Source organism: Notechis scutatus, chromosome 3 (genome assembly GCF_049901735.1).
Source record: "Notechis scutatus isolate UNSWTSFEM ecotype Mainland chromosome 3, rNotScu1.2, whole genome shotgun sequence".
Lineage (NCBI taxonomy): Eukaryota > Metazoa > Chordata > Lepidosauria > Squamata > Elapidae > Notechis > Notechis scutatus.
In genome coordinates this window covers 6,115,128-6,136,758 of record NC_142011.1, presented here as the reverse complement: position 1 = coordinate 6,136,758, position 21,631 = coordinate 6,115,128, and the positions used below count along the sequence as shown (strand labels likewise).

At 38.2% G+C, this 21,631-nt stretch overlaps 1 protein-coding gene across 2 annotated transcripts in view; it reads left to right on the top strand.

Annotated features, from left to right (window-relative positions):
* Positions 1 to 1,648: 1,648 nt before the first annotated feature.
* ZBTB46 (zinc finger and BTB domain containing 46) overlaps positions 1,649 to 21,631 on the top strand; it is a 117,031-nt gene continuing 97,048 nt past the window's right edge. For both annotated transcript variants that reach the window (XM_087962344.1, XM_087962343.1), the window contains exons 1-2: positions 1,649 to 1,923; positions 14,862 to 15,831. In XM_087962344.1, coding sequence (XP_087818470.1) covers positions 14,895 to 15,831 — 937 coding nt within the window. In that variant the 5' untranslated portion in view covers positions 1,649 to 1,923; positions 14,862 to 14,894. The remainder of the gene's footprint in view (positions 1,924 to 14,861; positions 15,832 to 21,631) is intronic.

Below are 21,631 nucleotides of genomic sequence, written 5' to 3'. Positions count from 1 at the left end.
GGTTCTGCAAACTGCTTAGAATGTTAACAACCTGTTCTAGAGAATAGGTATGAACTGGTAGAATCCCACCCCTGATGTGACCTTGGGACACAGCAATGATCATAAGTATGAACCCTCTGGCCAAGTGTGTGAATTTTGATCACGTGACCATGGGGATGCTGCAAAGGCCATACCTCTGAAAAAGTCATACTTTTTTTTCAGTGCCGTTGTAACTCTGAACCATCACTAAACAAACTGTTGTAAGTTGAGAACTACCTGTAGTTTATCAGCAAGTCCTGGTGGTGTGGAGAAATTCAGCCATTTGTCTGAAATGGTGTAGGGTCTTCTGCTTGAGTGGTGGGTTGGACTAGATGACCTCTAAGGTCCATTCCAACTCTTGTTATTCTGATCTGTTGCCTCAAATGGAATGGTCATTGAGTCCCAACAAGGTCACAAGAGTACAGGTAGTCCTCGACTGTAACTTTGAAGGGTCACTAAACTAACTGCTGTAAGCCGAGGACTTACCTGTATTGTTCCAGACACCCTGAACCCATAATTTGCTCAGCTTCTATCAGCCAAGCCTATTGTGTGAACTCAGCCTGGGTGTCTGCTTCCTATAGCATAGGGTTCTCCTGCTTGAGCAGAGGGTTGGACTAGAAGACCTCCAAGGTTTCTATTCTATTCTATTCTATTCTATTCTATTCTATTCTATTCTATTCTATTCTATTCTATTCCATTCCTATTCCTATTCCTATTCCTATTCCTATTCCATTCTATTCTATTCTATTCCATTCCATTCCATTCCATTCCATTCCATTCTATTCTTCTCTACTCTATTCCATTCCATTCCATTCCCATTCCATATATTCTATTCTATTCCTGTTCTGTTCTGTTTCTATTCTGTTCCCATTCCATTCCATATACTCTACTCCAGGGGTCTGCAACCTTGGCAACTTTAAGCCTGGAGGACTTCAACTCCCAGAATTCCCCAGCCAGCTTTGCTGGCTGGGGAATTATGGGAGTTGAAGTCCTCCAGGCTTAAAGTGCCAAGGTTGAGACCCTGCTCTCTCCACTCCACTCCACCCCACTCCACTGTCCATGTATTCTATTCTATGGTGTTCTGTTCTGTTCTTGTCTAATCTAGTCTATTCCTTCTTCCATTCGATTCCATTCCTTTGAGGGTCCTGGGCTCTAGGAACAGCCGTGGGAACCTTCCTGGGTCTGGAATGCACTGGCTTTTGAGTCCCCTCCCCCGAAAGCGGCACCTCGGGGCGAGGGCAGCGCACCAGCTCGTGTGAACCTTCCCTGTCCGCGGAGCTCGGCTCCCTCCCGCCGCTTCTCCCTTCTTCGAGGGCAGGAAAGGCCCTGACCGTTGCCAGGACAACGGAAACCTCCGCTTGCCCTTGGCAACAATCTTGTCAGAGCTGCTCTCTCTCTCTCTCTCTCTCTCTCCCATCATGCTCAGCGCCCCACAGGTCCGGCCGGTCACTTGACAGTTGGCTCCCACCTCTCTCTCTCTCTCTTACTCACTCGGGGAGAAACAGACGCGCGAGGCTCCATAGGGGCGTGGCTTAAAGAGATAGGGGTCCCTCTCTACCCAATCAGGGACGAGATCGCCTGCTCTTTTTTTTTTTTTTTTTTAAAGCCCCGGCCGGCCCCGCCTCCTTCTTTTCCTTGCCTTTGCCGGCTTTACCGGGCTCGAGCATGGCCCCTCCCCACTCTCCGGCCAAGTTGGGTGAGGAGGAGGAGGAGGAGGCAGGAGCGCTCGCGCGCCCCTCCCCCCTGTCTTGGGGGTGGGAGGGGGGAAAAGAGAGAGAGAGAGGAGGAGGAGGAGGCGGGAACGCGCTCCGGCGGTCCCCCCCAATCCAACCTCCTCGCGACTCCCCTTTTCCCCCAGCCCCGTGAGGGGAGCGCGGCGAGAGCGTTTGGCCGCTGCCCCCTCAGGTAAGCTGAGGCCGAAAGCCGCTCGCAACTTGGCAACTTCCCTCGCGGAAGGGTGGGGGTGAGGGGGGCGCCCTGTGTGTGTGTTCAAGGTGAATCCCCTCTCTTGCCCCCCTGAAGCCCCCATGAGGCTGAGGAGAGATGTGGGGCGGAGGGGGGGAGAAACCACCTTGTGGGCTGAAAGAGGGGGAGATGAGAGAGAGAGGAGATGCCCCCCGCAAGCGCTCCTTGAAGCTGGGGGGGGAGAGAGAGACCACCTTGAGGGCTATTCTGAGGGGAAATGAGGGGTGAAAGAGAAGAGACGTCCCCCAATAGTCCCTTGAGGCGGGGGTGGGTGGGTGGCCACCTTGAGGGCTATTCTGAGGGGAGATGGGGGTGGGGGGTGAAAAGGAGATTCCCCCGGGCTCCTTGAAGCTCAGGGAAGGAGGCCACCTTGAGAGCTATTCTGAGAGGAGTTGGGGTGTGTGTGTGTGTGAAAGAGAGGTGTACCCCTTGAAGTGGAAGGGGTGTGTGTTAAAGTGGCCACCTTGGGGGCTATTCTGAGAGGAGTTTGGGGGTGAAGAGAGAGCCCCCTCCAATGCCCCTGAGGCTGAGGTGGGGAGGAAAAGGCCACCTTGCACTGGCTGTTCTGAAGGAAGATGGGGTGTGTGTCAAGAGAGAGCAGATAACCCCCAATTCGCCCCCTGAGGTTGATGGGGGGTGGGTGGAGGAGGAGAAGCCACCTTGAGGACTGTTCTAGGAATATCCTGAAGGTTAGTGGGGAGGGGAGGGAGATGAAAGAGAGAGAGAGAGGAGACGACCCCCCCCGCAAATGGGGCAGGGGGCGCCTCTGCTCTCCTTTTGCCCCTGGACGCGCTTGCCTTATTTGGGGCTGGGGGCCGAGGGGGTGGGAGGGCTGAGGGCAGGCAGAGGCTGACTGGCAGGGGGTTAACCCCCTCCTCCCCTCCCCTCCCCTCCCCCCACCTCCAAAAGGGGAATTTTCCAGCTGGTAATTTCTGCTGCGTCAACACCCAGCTGGAGGGAGTGGAGAGGAGGGAGACAAGGGGGCATTTTCACAGCAGCGCCACTTCGCCAAAGAGGACCAACCACCCCGACCCGGGCTGGGCTGATAAAAAGAGATATATAATTTTTTATTTTTTATTTTTAAACTTTTTAAAAATTAAGCATCTCTGCAAGTTGGACCAAGAGTTACTCAAGAGAGAGAAGGGGAGAGGATAGAAACTGCTTGGGAGGAGAGGAAGAAAAAAAAGGGGGGAATGAGGTAATAATGTTGATGAATCATGTATATTTTCCCACTTTCTGCTTTCTCTTTTTTCTGCCTCTTTAAAGCCATGCTGGTTCTGTTTGGGGTTATTGTCTCTTTCCCTAAAGCCAGACACAGATCGCCCGATCTTTGCCTCCATTTTAATTGCAGACAGTAAACATTGAAAGTTACCCCCATACCTTGAAACCCAGCCTCAGAATGTAGTTACCTTATAGTTCTGGAAGTTGTTCAAATTGTTTTCAACAACTTAAGGTACCGGTTTGAAAATGTAGGTATGACTTAATGGAAGGACTGTCCTTAGATTAGTAGAGGAAAGAAGAAGTTATAGCTTCTTTTTAAAAAGAGAAAAATGCAGTAACTGTGTTTTCTTTTTGTATGTGTAAATAACTAGGTTTGTTCCATAGATGTAATGTAAGTAGCCTTTTATAGAGAAATCCCCATGACAAATAAAGCATAATGAAGATTTCTTGTTGTATAAACAGTGGAAGGTGGGTTAACTGGAATAAATTGAGTAATTGAGTTCTTAAGCTAAGTGATATACTGTATACTGTAATTTAGGACAAGAAATGTGCATGCAAGAACAGTTTCATTCTTAATTGAGTTTTCTCCCTATCTTCAGTTTCTTGAATTTGTTTGACATGGAGTACTGAGAGGATTATCAGCTTTGTTTCATGATATTATAAAAAGAATAGTAGTGGTGCTGTTGAAAGTACCTGTACTGAGTTGAAAGGGTTGTATATATATCATAAAGCGATACTGTCTGTCTGTCTGTCTGTCTTTCTCTATCTATCTATCTATCTATCTATCTATCTATCTATCTATCTATCTATCTATCTATGCATTTATTGTATATCTGTGTTGAGTATTGCTTCGATTATAAAAGATTTTGTCCAAAGAGAAAAACTTTTGATTTAAAAAAATGAGACACAAATCTTCAACTCTCAGAAGAGTTTTTTTCTCATGTGTACTGAAAACTTTGGCTGCTTTGGGTTACTTAATAATTATAGTATATTTCACAAATAAAAGTGCATAATAATGGACAGTTGATTCTGTTTTATTGACTGGCTGATTTGGAATGATTTTATAGCAGTTGAATAAACTACTACTAGTCAAGTTCATTCTTGAAATCTTTGTGATACAGTACATATGTATTTGCCTGGACTTTACAGTTTCAATAGAAGAAAATATATGTAGCTTGGGATGAACAGTGGAGCATTAAGGACTCCTCATTTACAGTTTTAATTTATGTAATGAACAATTATCACTTAACTATATCACATGACATTGCATTCTGTAAAATACTTGTGTCTTGATTTAGAACTTGTGCTATATTTACGGTATCAACCTCAGCACTAATTGTGGCTGTCATTTACTCTGATGAAATACTAATTTTGCTGTTGGTAAATTAGACCACTGATTGAAATTTTGTTCTAATAGAAAGGGTTTACTTCAGGTTGTGATATATCATATATACAAGTCTTCTAAACACTGATCCAATTTATCTGGTCTTTTCAAAAGGGTAGTATTTAGTATTTAGACGAACATTTAATAACTGATGTGGAATATACAGCTCAGATCTTAAAATATAAGGGAAAAAAGGAAATGGGCCATATTGTCCCTATGGCTTGTAATTTTAGGATAGTTTTATAGTAGTAATTAGGTTTTTTTCAGGTGATGTATCTAAAAGAGATGCTTGAAGAATTTTATAATACAACCTTGGCACACTTTTTGTGGAGAAGCTAGGATAAGTACCTTACTAACTAAAAAGCTAGCGTTGATATGAGACAGCTATACTCCATGAGAAAATTTCATTTTCTACCTTATGTGAACCCATTCCATAATACTTCACTTTCTTTCTTATTAATAAAAGTTTGCATACATTTATATATATAATTTATCTAATTCCAATTTATGTAAAAGTAATTTTGGCTATTATTTTGACTATAATTTAATTGGTTAATAAAAGGATGAAACCACTTTGTTAAAATCGTTGAAAGCCTTCTTCTATTTATCCCTTTATCTCCTGTTAGCTATCCTTCATAATTCCCTGAATTACTAATTATTTCTATATAGAAGACCATAACAGTATAGTAGACTATTTGATGTATTCTCAAATTCCTGTAGTAATGTACCAGTTGGTTAAAGGTTAAGTAGAGTTATTCTCACAAAATCTGTCAGTTCAACTGTTTAAGCTTTTTTCAAATAATAACAGAGCAAATTAAAAATTTAAAGCTAAACTTTCAATGTTGCAGTAGTACTACGGTAAAAGCTGACATTCTCAAGAATATATTCTGCCAGATTAATTATTGCACATTTGTTTTAAAACAGATTGTTAGTTCATTGATTTGTAAGTACTCTAGATATTTTTTATTTTAATAAAAGGATTAAAATATTTAGCTTGCAACAATTGTATGCATATATTGGAAAACAGTACTGTATTCAGAGATTTGTTCCATGTGAACTTTGTCTTTGTATCTACTATCCATGTTCCATGTCTTATGTTGTAGAAAACAAGACAGTGGGATCATATAATATAGCCATAGACAGTGCATTAAAATATATGAATTATAATAAAACCAAGACAGTGCATGAATGCAGCTAGCAAGTATTTATCGAAGTGTGATGGTTGGATCTGAGATTTGTGATTTTTATCACATTTGTTAGTGATAGTTGATCAAGTATTCAATTTTGAGATGGCAAAGCCAGAATGGATAGGTTTTATCTTAATTAAAGAAAATAAAATGTAAATAATTTTGTTAGAATGAAAACTGGGAACATAAAACATTGTAAAACATACCATAAAATAAATTAGAAATAATGAGAAATTTAATAATTAAAAAGGGATATGGGGCATAGATATGTATCTTGAAAGCCATATACTTGAAAAAATGAGATTGTTGTTTATCACAATTGAAAACTAACCATGAATATATTCCACTACAAAAAAGAAAAACCCTGGTGTGATATATGGCACAATAAAGCATCCACAGTACAATGCATTGGAAGTAATCATTTTATTTTATTCTGTGTTATCTGAAATACTAGATCAAGATCTGGCAAATTGCAATTTAGCAAGAAAGTAGAAAAATCAATTTAGAGGAAGGCAGTCAAAATAGTCAGAAGTATACAAACAAAGATATACAGGTAGACCTTGACTTACAACAGTTCATTTAATGACTGTTCAAAGTTACAACAGACCTGAAAAAAGTAACATAACCATTTTTCACACGATTATTGCAGCATCCTCATGGTCATGTGATCAATACTCAGATGCTTGGCAACTGACTCATGGGTTGCAGTATCCCAGGGTCATGTAATCTGACAAGCGGAGTCAATGTGGAAGCCAGATTCACTTAACAAACGTGTTGCTAAATAGCTGTAATTAGTCATTTAACAACTATGGCAAGAAATATCGTAAAATGGGGCAAAATTTTCTTAACCAAAGTATCAACAACAGAAATGGTGGGTTGAATTGTGGTTGTAAATTGAGGACTAACTACAATGTTACAGAAGGTTAAAGAACTGGGTACCTTTATGCTTCCTTAACATGGCTATCCTCCAGATGTGTGGATTTCCATTCCCAGAATTCTCCAGCCAGCATGAACTTTGGATAAAATTCTAGGAGGTACCCATATATAGAATCCCAATATTTTAAGGGCTATCAAGTCTGGTCCTTTGCTCAGAAGTGGTTAGTGTTGATTTGCTGGGTTCCCAGTTAATTAAAGCTTGTATAACTATCAGAGAAGAAGGGAAAATGGAAAATGGGAGATGATAATGCCTCTTTTCAAATATTAATGATTGTTACAAGGAAGTGGATTTATTCTTTTCTACCTAGATCTAATAAGTTTAAACTAAGGGAAAGTCAATTTCAATGTGAGACATTAGAAAACATATCTGAATAGAAGCAATAGAAAATACAGCTATTTATCTAGGATGCCACTAGGCTTTATTTTGCTGAAGTTCTTCAGGAAGAGGATGATCTTTTGAGATGCTGAAATTTGGATGATACCATCCAAATTTGATTTTGTGGCAGGATATACTAACTAGTAATATATGCACGTATAAAAGTAATTCTTCAGGTGTATATTCTTGACCAGGTAGTCCTTGACTTATGATCCCAACTGAGCCCCAAATTTCCATTGCTAAACAAAACAGTTAAGTGAATTTTACCCCATTTTATGATCTATCTTGCCACAGTCGCTAAGTGAATCACTGCACTTAAGTTAGTAACCTGATTGTTAAGTGAACCTTGCTTTCACCATTGACTTTTCTTGTCAGAAGTTGCCAAAGGGGATCACATGACCCCAGGACACTGTAACTGTCATAAATATGAGCCAGTTGAAAGTGTCCGAGTTTTGATTACGTGACTGTGGGGATGCTGTAATGGGTCGTTAAGTGTAAAAAACAGTCATACGCCACTTTTTTCAGTGTTGTTTAACTTCGAACAGTCACTAAACAGGTGATCGTAAGTTGAGGATTACATGTAGAACCAAACTGACAGCAGCCATGTATTGTACACGAGGTATGCATTAGCATCTTCTGGTTTTGAGTATTTTCAGAAATATAAATGAAGAGATTAAAATAGGATTTTAACCTGGGAAATAACGGATAGATGGAAGAATCTATCTTATTCTATGCTGCAACATTGGTAAAAGTCATAAATTATACTAAGCCTTGTTATTTTGTAAATCTATTCACTGTGATTTAGCATAATGGGTGATCCAGGATGCTATGTATTCTTCAACACCAGCAATTTTAAAATCTCTTGTTTATTGTGAAGTGTTAATTCCAACCATTATTTCAAATTCCACTTAAATAATATACAGTCAAATTAATCTAAGAGGTTACAGTTGTTTTCTTTGTTATTGTTTGTTTGCTTTCTCTCCCCTCCCTTCATATACTTACAACATAAATAAGATTTTTCCAGTATAAATAAGATTTTTTGCTTTCTTCTATCTCTTTCTTGCATCTTTGGTAAGAAAACAAAGGAATCATTCAGATGAATTGCATGTTTTTAAGAAAAAATAAATATTGTAGCTTAGTATAATTTATAATTATCCCCTCAAGACTGTGTTGGCCTAATACATTCTGGCATAATTCTCATAAATAGAGTAAGAGGTCTTGAGAAGAATATCACATCTTTTTTTTAGTAATGTTTAACTTGTGAGATATAATTTTAAGAAGTAATATAATTATATTTTACATGTATTTAACATTTTAACTGATGCACTATAACCCTGAATAATATATTGAATCTAGGAATATTTTTATTGGATTTTGAGAGAAACTGCTTTCATTAATATCGAATTGTTCCTACGTTATTTTGGCTGAGATTCTAATTTCAGTAGCAAGCATGGCACTTATACTGGTAGTATTAGACAAGCATTGATTCACAGCTGTGCTCACTTCCATATATACAAAGAACTGTCCAGAAGAAATGTTTTAGCTGGTACATTACATCAAAAGCATGATAGCTTTTCCTTGCAGCCACGGATTAATATTGCTATAGTAGTTGTGGTACCTGCTCATCAGTAAAATTGTGTTTGTATTGACTTAAAACTGGTGGAGGCTTGAGGTCATCTTTATTGTGCTTCGCATAGCTCAGAGGTGTCAAACTCAATTTCACTCAGGGCTGCATCAGGGTTGTGTTTGACCTTGGGGGCCAGGGTGGGCATGGCTAGCTTGATGTCACTCTTGTCGGGGGCACCTGTGGCTGCCTGAGTGCTCTGCCAGCGAAAATGGGCTCCTGAGCTCCGTTTTCGGCCACAACGGCCTCCTGCAGGAGCTCCGTTTTCGCTGGCAGAGGCACCATGGCCTGGTCCTTTGCTGTTTTCAGGGCAACCCCGTGGGCCAGATCTAAGCATCCCATGGAATGGATCCAGCCCCCGGGCCTTGAGTTTCACACCCCTGACATAGCTGATCTTCAGATCAAAAGTCATCAAATGATTTTTCAGTGGCAATATGTCAGCCCTGACTGTTAATAGGATGTTTTTGAAAAGTAATATATTTGGGCTGCCTTATAGCATGAGTATTGGGTGATCTTTCTCTAGCACACTTAATTCAGTCCATTACTGATCTTGTCAAATCTTCTTACTGGTAGCTTTGGCAATACACAATCATACTATGCATCTCCTCTCTTCCTTTTAGTTGGTTCCTTTTAGTTTGGCTACTGTTTAAAGAGGATATGTCTTTTCTTAGAATAGGAAACCCATGCCAGAACCAGAGCATTTTCCTCAGTTTGGATCCGAATACAGTACTATACTGCATATTCTACTCCTATTAACTTTTCATTAACTCACTGATAGTGAAATTTTCGTTTACTAGAGTTAAATCTTGCTTTTCTCCAGGCCAGTCTATGAAGTGATTATATAGATGTTGTGGAAACAGGAATAATTTATAGATCTTAAAAAGTATGGAGAGGAATTGGGAAAGATAACAGTATAAATATACCCTCTTAGCTATATTTTCTTTCATTATCTCACGCCTTTAATTTCTTTGGCATGCTACTTGTCTCTGCTTTGTATAATTTTCTCTATTGCAAATGGAAATAGCTGACAGGCTTATATGTATATGTGTTTATGAATCAACTATCTAAATTCTGACCCCAGTGAAGAAAACTTGACAGATACTTTCAGACAAGACGAATATATTAAATTCAAGAAAGACAGGCTTGTTGGGCCCAAACAATTTTGGAAGGATATACAAGATCTGATGGTAAATCTTGAAGTAAAAACTTCAATCATGTGGAAAAAATGAATGATAGAAGATTCAAGATAGACAAACAAACATTCTTTGCACAGCATATAGTCAGCATATGGAAGTACTTTCCCTGAGATGTAGCAATGGTTACCAAGCTGGACAGCTTTAAAAACGGATTAAACAATTAATGGAGGATAATACAATTAATGATGCTTGTATGCTTCTTTCAGATCTGAGATAGCATGCCTCTGACTGCTACTCATTGGGGAACAATAGTAGAGAGAGAGAGACTGTTGCTTTCATGGCCTGTTTACAATCCGTATTCCCACAGGAACTATAGGCACAGGATGCTACAGTAGGCAGCTTTTTAGCTTGATCCAGCAGAGTTGCATTTAATAGTACATTAACAAAATAATGTTCATCTAAATTGAGCCATGTGTTTTAAAAGGAAGCTATCACAAAATTAAGAGCGATGAAGTACTCTATCACGATTATTATATTAATGTTGTTTTGGGAAGAGATGCATTCATGGTTCTCTTTGTACAAACGTACAAAATATTTAGTCAAAGGTAAGTCAAATCAACCAGAATCTCTCTCATTCTAATTATTATGCCTTCCTGAGAGATCTGCACATATGTTGTAAACGCAATCTGTCATAAATCAAATGACTGCACGTTTGCTCTAATAGTGGAAATATGTGAGATGATTCTGAATGCTAATCTGACTTGCATTTCAGGGATTTCCAAAAAGTGAGAACATTTAAGCCTGAGTTTGTGTCTTGTCTTAGCTCTCACACAAAAGTTCAAAGTTGGACTTCCGGTTTGAAGGGCTTCGGTGACAGACAGAAATCCGCAATTGTGTGCGGTTTCTGTCTGGGCTCGCCGCTGGAGTGCCCCGAGCCGGCTGGTTTCGGGGCTAAGCCACCCCGTAGAGGTGTTGAAGAGGGGGGAGACCACCAGCAGGGTTGAGGAGAGCCGCATCTCTCCTCCTCAGCTGGCCATTACTCCCTTTCCCGAAGGCGGTTGTAGCGGTGGTCAGGAGAACTCAACCGGAAAAGAATGTGCAGGAGGAAGATAAGTGAAAGTTTTGGCTGACCGGGTTAAATTGTAAAAGCAACAACTAAGGTACCCTGGAATTTAAACTTACAAAAAATAACATTGCTCCCAAAGAAGAGTTGGAAGCAGCAAAGGAAAGTGAAAAGGGAAAGGTTTGGCTTTTTTCTCTCTCTTTCTCTCTCCTTCCCTATACTGACAACTAAGAGACTTAAATAAGAAATTGGAAAAATCCGCTTTGGCATCAATAGACAATTAAGCTGAAAATAAAACAAAATGCCAAAGGGATAATAAAGATTTCTGGACATTAAAATTTTTCTTTTTCATAAGCAGGAAGGGAGAGAAAAAGAATAAGGGCAGGATCTGGAAGAGGGAGGAGACTGCCTGGAATTAAAAAGAATCTACAGTAAAACTTCAACAAGACTTCTAAAAGATACATTTTAACTGAAACTTTGCAACTAAATAGTAACCCCAGGAAGAGAAAGTGAATAAAAAGAGCAAAAAAAGAAACAGCTTGCGTGTATTTGGATTATTTGGTGATCTTTGGATTCTTGGTTATTATATTTGAATGACTAAAATCAATCGGGTGGTTGTTTAAAAATTTATACGATGGCACCACTTCTGGATGAATTGAAAATGGAACTTAAAAAGTACAAAGAAGATGCACAAGAAGGGAGGGGTTCTTTTGGCTTCATTTTTCAATTGTTAGAAATGGAGATTTGGAACTATGAGAAACAACAAGAAACGACTGCAAAACAAGAAGACTGGGACAAAGAAGAAGCCATCTTTAATGAACAAGCAATTTATGTGGGGAAGAAAAAGGAAAGGAGGGAAAGAGAGTGGAGAATTTAAGACTTAAAAAAACAACCAAAGAATTGAGATGAGATAATTAAAATAAAATTGAGAAAATTTAAAGAGGGGAGAAGCTATGCAGAAAATGTAAAATAGTAATAAGATATGGAATAGAATATAAAAATGAGCATGAACCTGAATTTGTGTCTGTACGAAGAAGTGTAACCCGGGATTATGCTGCTTTCAAAAAAGATGTTTTATTTGTATTTTTTTTTCTCTTTGTGAAAACTCAAATAAAATTTACAAAAAAAAAAAAAGTTCAAAGTCATATTATCTTAGATTTAAACAAAAGCAAAAAAAAAGCTGTCCCAAAGCATTTTGAACAAAGGTAAAAGGACCAGATTATCTGGGTAGTCATAAGAAGGGATGAATTCGAAGTATAGAATACTCTTGTCAGTCTCTTACAGATATTGTTTCAACACTTGAAAGTTCTTAGGTTGAGATCTCCAGCCAGTCACAAGTGGCACTGGTCAAGGCTGATTGCAGATGCAATCCAACGGTCTATTCCCAAGGTGTTACTCAAAACAGCCTGTCACTTTTCCATCTCCCTTATGTTTTTTGACTGTCAGTGTTGACTTGAAGATCATATTACTGTGTCAAGATGAGTATCTAGATTTACAAGTCGGAATGGAAAAAGCCAGTTCAGTTGAGCCTCAGAGCTTGAATAGATTAGGTTCACTAGTTTAGTTAGTTAAACACTTTATTGTATTTAGCTAGTGGAAACTAGTGTGGTTATACTTGTATATTTGATATAAATTTGAAATTAGTAATAATACTATGTACATTTCTGTCCAGGATTCCTGCTTGGCCACCCTTCTCTCCTCCAAGGTTTTGGATTATTGTACCCTGCTCTGTACATGAGGCTGCCTTTTAAGAGACAATTCAGAAACTACAGGTAGTCTCCGACTTACAATCACAATTGAGCCCAACATTTCTCTTGCTAAGTGAAACATTTGTTAACTGAGTTTTGCCCCATTTTACAACCTTTTTTGCCACAGTTGTTAAGTGAATCTTTGCGGTTAAGTTAATAACACAGTTGTTGAGTAAATCTGGCTCTCCCATTGACTTTTCTTTTCAGAAGGTCACATAAAGGGATCACGTGACCCCAGGACACTGCAACCATCATAAATATGAGTCAGTTGCCAAGCGTCTGAATTTTGATCACATGACTACAGGGATGATGCAATGGTTGTAAGTGTGAAAAACGGTCATAAGTCACTGTTTTCAATGCCATTGAAACTGAGCAGTTACTTAATGAACTGTTATAAGTCAAGGGCTATCTGTACAGCTGGTTCAGCATTAGGCAGCCTGTTATGGACACACTAAGGTTTATCATCCAGTATCTCTTCTGGAGAGCCTGCATTGATTGCTGGTTAACTTTCACATGCAGTTGAAGGTATTGGTTGAGGCCTTAAAGCCATATATGGCTTAGAGGCTTGGTGTCTCTGAGGCAGCCTGTTGTGAGTGGAATCTGTCTACAGCATTTGGTAAGACCGGGGAAAGAAAGAATGTTAAGAGTGCTGAGATTAAGCCCACTTCAAGGGCCTGAATTTAGGCTGTCTTATTCTTTTGGAAAACCTTTCCATTGGAACTAGAGATTTTTCCTTCCCTGTTAAGCTTTTGAGGACTCTTGAAGATCTGGCTTTTCTGGAGATCATTTGGCATATGGATGAAATACTGAACAATGTCTTTTCTTTTTGTTGAAACAGAATATCTTAAATGTTTCCTGATCCTTGCTTCTTGTTACAGGTAGTCCTCTACTTACAACAGTTCATTTAGTGACCGTTCAAAGTTACAATGGCACTGAAAAAGTGACGACCATTTTTCACATTTATGATTGTTGTGGCATCTCCTCAAGGCCACATGATTGGATGCTTGGCAACTGACTCATGTTTATGATGGCTGCAGTGTCCTGGGGATCAAATCATCTTTTGGGGCCTTCTTGATAAGCAAAGTCAATGGAGAAGCCGGAATCCCTTAATAACCATGTTACTAACTTAACAGTTGAGTGATTCAACAACAACTGTGGCAAGGAAGATCATAGAATGGGGCAAAACTCACTTAACAAATGTCTCACTTAGCAACAGAAATGTTGGGCTCAATTTTGGTCATAATTTGAGGATTACCTGTATATTGTTTTAATATAGAACTGTAAGCCTCTTAGAAACTCCTGATTGGAGACCTTTTTCTCCCATGACTTTGCCTTTCTATCTTTCTTAGATTTTTCCTCCCCTTTTTATATTTTTGTGCATGTTACACTGCATGTTTCAGTAGCATAAGCAATAGCACACATGTTAGAGGCTTACAAACAGAGGGACATTTTTATTTCCCATATTCCAAGTCATGTAAACATTAGAGTGTTAACTTTATATTGTGTATTAATTTTATATAATCAATTTTGCACAAATATCATAGTATTGAGGTAATAAATATACTGTATTAAGATTTGTAACAATAAAAGGGAAAAAGACATAGGATAGGAGCTACTTTAAAATTGCTGATTACCATCAAGGATTGTTCACCTGTGATTCTCATTTTGAAGATGTAATAAACTGAGATTGAAGTGAATTTATGTATAGCTCTCTCACTACATAGTTTGCTGATGTAATCTTAGGACAATGGCTTCCTTGAGAGTTACTGCTATCTCTCTGGTAAAACAGAATCTGTATTTGTATACAATTTCAGCAATAGTTTGATATCATCTTTGCATACTATAAGTTTAAATTCTTTTTAGAATTGAAAACTAATTCTTCTGTTAATTATATTTGAAAGATTCATAGGTACAAAATGCTTGGGTAATTATTTGAATACCTTATAACTCAGCTTTTAAACAACAATAATAGTTGATGAATTATATCTCAGAGTTGAATCAAACCCAAGGTAAATGCTCCTTTGAAATGGCTTTGCTAATGTAGAATGCTGATCATCACAGGAATTTAAGCAGATCTACTGGTTTTTAGCCTTCCCCTCCCACCAATGACCTCCGTGATGTTTGGCATTGATGTTCCTGTCTGCATTGAGAGAAAAATGTCCATTGGTGCCAACGTGTTAACGTCTGTCTTTCTTCCTCACAGAGTGTGCAGACGTGGGAGTGCAAATACTTCTAAATGAATAATCAGAAGGAAGATATGGAGATTGCCTCCCATTATCATCATCTGCTTCAGGAACTCAATGAACAAAGGCAGCATGGTATCCTCTGTGATGTTTGTATTATAGTGGAAGGAAAGATTTTCAAGGCTCATAAAAATATTTTACTTGGGAGTAGTCGTTACTTCAAGACATTGTATTGCCAGGTGCAGAAGACCTCTGACCAAGCCACAGTCACTCATTTGGATATTGTAACGGCACAGGGCTTTAAAGCAATCATTGACTTCATGTACTCGGCACACCTTGCACTGACCAGCAGGAACGTTATTGAGGTGATGTCAGCTGCCAGCTATCTTCAAATGACTGAGATTGTGCAAGCTTGCCACAATTTCATAAAGGCTGCTCTTGACATAAGCATAAAGTCTGATGCATCGGATGATCTTATTGATTATGAGTTTGGGGCTTCCTCTAGCAGCAGTACGGATGCTCTGATTTCTGCTGTCGTGGCTGGTAGGAGCATATCTCCCTGGCTGGCTCGAAGGACAAGTCCGGCAAACTCTTCTGGAGATTCAGCTATTGCTAGCTGTCACGAAGGAGGAAGCACCTGTGGAAAAGAGGATCAAGAGCCAAAATCAGATAGTCACGATGACATGTCATCCCAGTCTCTTTGGTCGACTGATTTGGCCTATGGGACTTTGCGTGTCAAAGAAGAACAGATCTCTCCCGCTCATTATGGAGGGAATGAATTACAGTCTGCCAAAGATAGCGCAATGCAAAATGCTTTCTCAGAACAAGGAACTACAGATGGGTGGCAGCCGACAGGGCGTAGAAAGAATAGAAAAAATAAGGATACTGTGCGCCATATCACACAACAACTTGGAGAGGACAGCAGGACAACTTCACCAGTGCCACCCTTTCTAACTGCCCCTGGATGGCCATACAGTAATCAAGAAGCAAGTAAGAATGTTTAATTCAAGTTCTGTGCAACTATATAATGCTCATGAATAATTGTTTATAATACATTAATTTTTTAAAAAACCAGAAGTTTTTAAATACTGTAGTTTTTATTAGAAGTTTACATATTTAACAAGACCATTCAAAGAAAAAGATAAATGTGAAAGAGAAAAGGAGATAGATAAAAGAAAATAAAAGAACAGAAAACATGAAAAAAAAATATAAATAAGTGATTTCTGATCTTCCTCTCACATTGTAACCAAACGTACCCTTCTAAAATTATATCATTATTCCCTTTTTTTCTATAATTTTTCTAATGTCATACAATAATTGTTTACACAAAACATCCATAAGGGGTCTCTAGTCATTGATGAATATCAATAACAATCTTTCTCCAGTCACGTTTTGTCAATTTTGTCATCAAGTATGCAGTTTCACCAACCCATTTCCTCCATGTGGGGTAGTCCTGGATATTTCCATCTTTATGCATAAAATAAGCTCGCCACGTAATCCTATATTGAAATACTCTTCCATGAATCTTTTGTAACTGTGTATCTATCAGTCCTGAAAGGAGATGTTCTGGCTTCATTTGAATGTTTATATTTATTCCATATTCCAAATATGGCATATCTAATAACATGATTTTTAAAATCCACGTTTAACTTTATTGTACCATAAACATCCATGCTATCTGAAGTTTAGTTCTTCTAACTCAAAAATATTTTGTTTTGTTCTTTCTTCCATATCAAACAACCAAAGCAATATAAAATTTCAAATTTGGTAGACCAATTCTTTTTCCTTTATTTTACTTATTTATTTGTATCCTGCTTTTATTATTTTTACAAATAACTCAAGGTGTCAAACATGCCCAACACACTTTTCTTCTCCTACTTTCCTCTTGAGCTGGGCAAGAGTGATTGGCCCAAAGTCACACATTTGGCTCTCATGGCTAAGGTTGGACTTATGCTCGCGGTCCTGCTTTCTCATGCTTTCTAGCCTGTTGCCTTAACCACTAGACCAAATTGTTCTTATAATATTTTATATTTCCATACAAATTTAGTTATATCTTTTTGCCATTGTTTGAAAATACATCAAGTGTCAAAACAGACACCATCTGAAACAAAAACATTGTTCATTTTTAATCACAGAAATTCTCCTCAACAGTGTCAGTTTTAATTTCTCCCATCTTACTTAACATGTCCTCCTTCATTTCATTTCATGTCTTTAACACAATTATGCCATTGCTTTCTTGGCTGTTGCTACTGCCTTTTGGAACATTCTCTTCCAAGAAGTGATATGGGCCCCCAGAAATGCCTAAAGACCTGGCTCTGCCCGCTGGTTTGGCACTCACGGGCCAAGAGGCTGGTTAGTACCCTGAAAGCCCACCCACCTTTTAATTAAATTTTAATCTTGAATTTTCTTTGCTTCTGTTTTAATATTTTACTTGTACATCATCCAGAAGCATTCTGTAAGGGAGCTGGGCGGTTTCTAAATTTAATAAATATCATACAATTCATATTTATTATAGTAGTGTATTTATTATTTTTTAAAATTTTATTTTTATTTGTCAATTGCTTACAAGATAATAAGTATAAGTAAAAACATAGTTATGAATACATGGATACATATAAGAAAAAAATATATATAAAAGAAACAATAGAACAGGGACGGTAGGCACGTTGGTGCGCTTATGCACCAACTACAGACTTCTTAGGAAAGGGGTGAGGTCAATAGTAGACAGTCTAACGTTAAAGTTTTTGGGGTTTGGGGAAAAAACCACAGAGTCAGGTAGAGTTACTAAGAGCCGCAGTGGCAAAGTGGTTAAAATGCAGTACTACAGGCTAGTTCTGCTGACTGCCGGCTGCCTGCAATTTGGCAGTTCAAATCTCATCAGGCTCCAGGTTGACTCAGCCTTCCATCCTTCTGAGGTGGGTAAAACGAGGACCCAGATTGTTGGGGGCAAGAGGCTGACTCTGTAAACTGCTTAGAGGACTGTAAAGCACTGTAAAGCAGTATATAAGTCTTTACTATTGCTATTAATAAAATTACTATCACTAATGTATCTCATTTTTAATCTTAAAATCTGATAGCATACCAAAGTCCTTAATTTTCCATTGATATTTTTACTCCCTCTTAATAGAAGACAAGCTCAGGATTCAGAAAGATCTTGATAGACTTGAACAATGGGCCCTAGCCAAGAAAATGAAATTTAATGTGGAGAAAAGCAAGGTTTTACAAAGTACAGATTAGGCGAAACCTGGCTCAAAAATAGTAACTGAGACCTTGGAGTCTTAGTGGGCGATCACTTAAACATGAGCCAGCAGAGTGTGGTAGCAGTCAAAAAAGCTAATACAATCCTTGGTTGAATAAACAGAGGCATAGAATCAAAATCACTTGAAGTTATTAGGGCTACTTTATAAAGCCTTAATAAAGACACACCTGGAATACTGCATCCAGTTTTGGTAAGATTTGTCCTTGTTACTTCCATTTGCATTTAGCAAGAACTTTTAGAATTAAAACAAGCTCACAAAGGAAGAATAATTTCAATTTTGTATTCTTCTATCACCCACCATCAAATTGTACATTTTCTGCCATGGAACCCTTGCATGCCTTGTAGGCCTGGGGCAACATGCCAGCCAAGGAAGGTTATAGGTACAAAAGCAAGGATTTCTTCCAGCCAATGAAAATACAGTAATTTACTTAAGGAGTTTTTATATATATTATCATGCTTCAGGCAAGACACTGATGATTGCAAGATGCAAGTAGGTAAGAGTCTATGTATGATAAGATGATCTGGTTTGTGTACATATATTATTCTGATTTGTATGTTATTTAGCCCTGAAATCCATAACCATGTAACTGTCTGCACAGAAACATTTAAGAAAAATAGAGCTCAAATTAAGAAATACTTGAAGAGCACAATTCATTTCTAAAATATGAGGGAGACCAAGATCCCAGATCCCCTCCTGGGATCTGGATCCTGTGGGGATGGATATGGATATACCTTGGCCCATGTTAAGTTTCAGTATTGAGAAAGAAGAAACATTTATAGCCAACCAGTTGCTTATTTTATTTATGTGTGCAATTTATATAAGCCTCAGTCCTCAAGGCAGTTTACAGACATTATAGATATTTGGAAGTGACCCCATTTTTTTCTCATCACTAAGGCAGGGGGAAAAGGGGTGTGTCTTGGATTCAGTCTTAAATGGAAAATCCTCCGTTTTATATTTGAACGGCCAGCCAAAGTTTTTCAACTACTAAAACAGCAGTAATATTAAGATACTTTGAACATAGGAAATCACATGGTATATAAACTGAGGAGCACCTCTGAAAATATTGTACTGATTCTTGAAGACTACTTTTTCACAATTTAATATATGTATATTACTCTCATAACTTTCTACAACTTTGATGTATTTGAGAAATGTGTAGGTTAAATGTTATACTGTATTCATGTAACATCAATAATAGGTTTGAAATGTATGTGTTACCAATATCAGGATTATTTTTGGCATTTCTGACCACTTACTGTAAGTCATTCTTCCAATTTGAAGTCTAAACAGATGAAGGCAGTCTTTTTGGTAGCTGTCCAAAAGTGCATGTTGGCAGTAATGAACAACTTGGGTTTTAAATGATGAATGAGCCAACACTTCTGACATAGTGAAAACAATATCCTGGGCATTCACCATCTTGTAGTAAAGCTTTAAGTATATGATTTCATTTTAATAGCTCCATTTGTTCCAAATTTATTATCTAATTATGATGGAAATGTCAGTCTTCCATTACAGACGGTTTCCTAGAGGAGGCTCCTTTTGGATAGGGTCTATGCATACTATCAGGGGAGAAGTCCTAGGTTTGCCAAGGGAAGAATCTTACCAAATGGTATTGTTTTGAAAGAAAGAGATAATTTTTCCCTGCCATCATAATAAAAAGAAATTTTATGTCTTTTTCCACACAACTTCGCATTTCATTAAAAAGAGGATATATAGTGTATTTTTTAAATCTGATTATTTGAAGACTCAAATACAATAGTGTTTTAGTGTTGCTTCATTTAGCCTAAGATATGGGTAACAGTAATGCAAAGAATTGTTTTTATCATATCAAATGCTGTACTGTCCCTCCAAAAAAAGGAAAAGAGAAAAAGAAAAAGCCAGATCTGCAACACACTGGTTTTATTGTTATCCAAGTTAGACCAATGTAACGTGCACTAGTGTGGCCAATGATTTCTTTTTAAAAAGTATTTGGAAATGTAATTAATACTGCCCTGGAATATTATCCAGAATACATATCCATGGAGCATATAATTAATTTTTATGTTATCTTTATTGCTCCCTATAGAGTTTTTGGTGCTCTCTGAGTGTGATTGTTTGCTCGATTTCTTTACCCAAATAGTGCTGATCACTGATGGCAGAATCGCTTATTGGGTTGCTATTTCTTTGTACTATCAATGAAAACTTTTTGCATATTTATTTTATTTTCATCTCTAATACATTTAATACATTTTCTGTGATTGAAAAAGAAAGGAAGAGGTACTGGGAAGCAGCAGTATGACCAATCAAAGACACTTTGATTCCTTCCTCCCCTGCTCTTTTGCCAGGTTCTATGAATAAGGCAGAGCAGAACTATTGCAGAATAAAATCTGATCTACTCCAAAATGATGTTTGGATTTTACAGTCCTGTTTAGTTGAAATCAATGTAAGGATCATCTTTGGAAGTCCTTCTTTTAGTCCCTAGTTGTATGCAGTGGAAAGCAATTCTCAAGCAGGATCTTGACAAGGAAACTTCTGCCTGAAAATGGTCATTTTTGATTTCCATCTCCTGTGAAGAAAATTTAGAGAGTAAGAAATGTGTGCTATATTAGAGGGCATTTGGGACAAAAAAGCTGATTCTTTCTGGCTAAATTTCATTTCTATTTAATTACTGCTAGTGCAATAGTATTTTATTAAATGAAAACGTTGTATATCTTCTGTGAATAGGAAGCAATAATAAAATACCCGGGGAGATACTGGAAAAGATAATAAAAAAACAGATCTGCCAACATCTAGAAACAAGTAAAGTAATAACTAGCGGTCAGCACAGGTTTGTTAAAAACAGATCATGCCAAACCAATCTTATTTAATTCTTCAACACAGTGACTAAATTAGTAGACCAGCAAAATACTGTGGACATAATATATTTAGATTTCAGCAAGGCATTCAATAAAGTAGACCACAACCTACTTCTTAGTAAGCTAGAAAAAAGTGGAATAGATAGTACCACCACTAGATGGATACGCAACTGGCTGGCAAACCATACTCAGCGAGTAGTCCTTAATGGGTCTTAGTCTACATGGAGGGAAGTAAGCATTGGGGTGCCACAAGGTTCCGTCTTAGGCCCAGTACTCTTCAATATCTTCATTAACGACTTAGATGACGGAATAGAAGGGGAACTTACCAAATTTGCAGATGATACTAAGCTGGCAGGAATAGCTAACGCCCAAGAAGATAGGCTCAAGATCCAGATGGATCTTGACAGACTAGAACACTGGGCCATATCTAATAAAATGAAATTAAATATAGAGAAAAGTAAAGTCCTACACTTAGGCAAGAAAAACCAAAAGGACACATATAGACTGGGGGAAACCAGGCTCAATAGTAACTGTGAGAGGGATCTTGGAGTCTTAATGGACAACCAGCTAAATATGAGCAAGCAGTGTGCAGCCGCCACCAAAAAAGCTAATACAATCCTAAGTTGTATTAACAGAGGGATACAGTCAAGATCAAGGGAAGTACTAATACCACTCTATAAAGCCTTAGTAAGACCA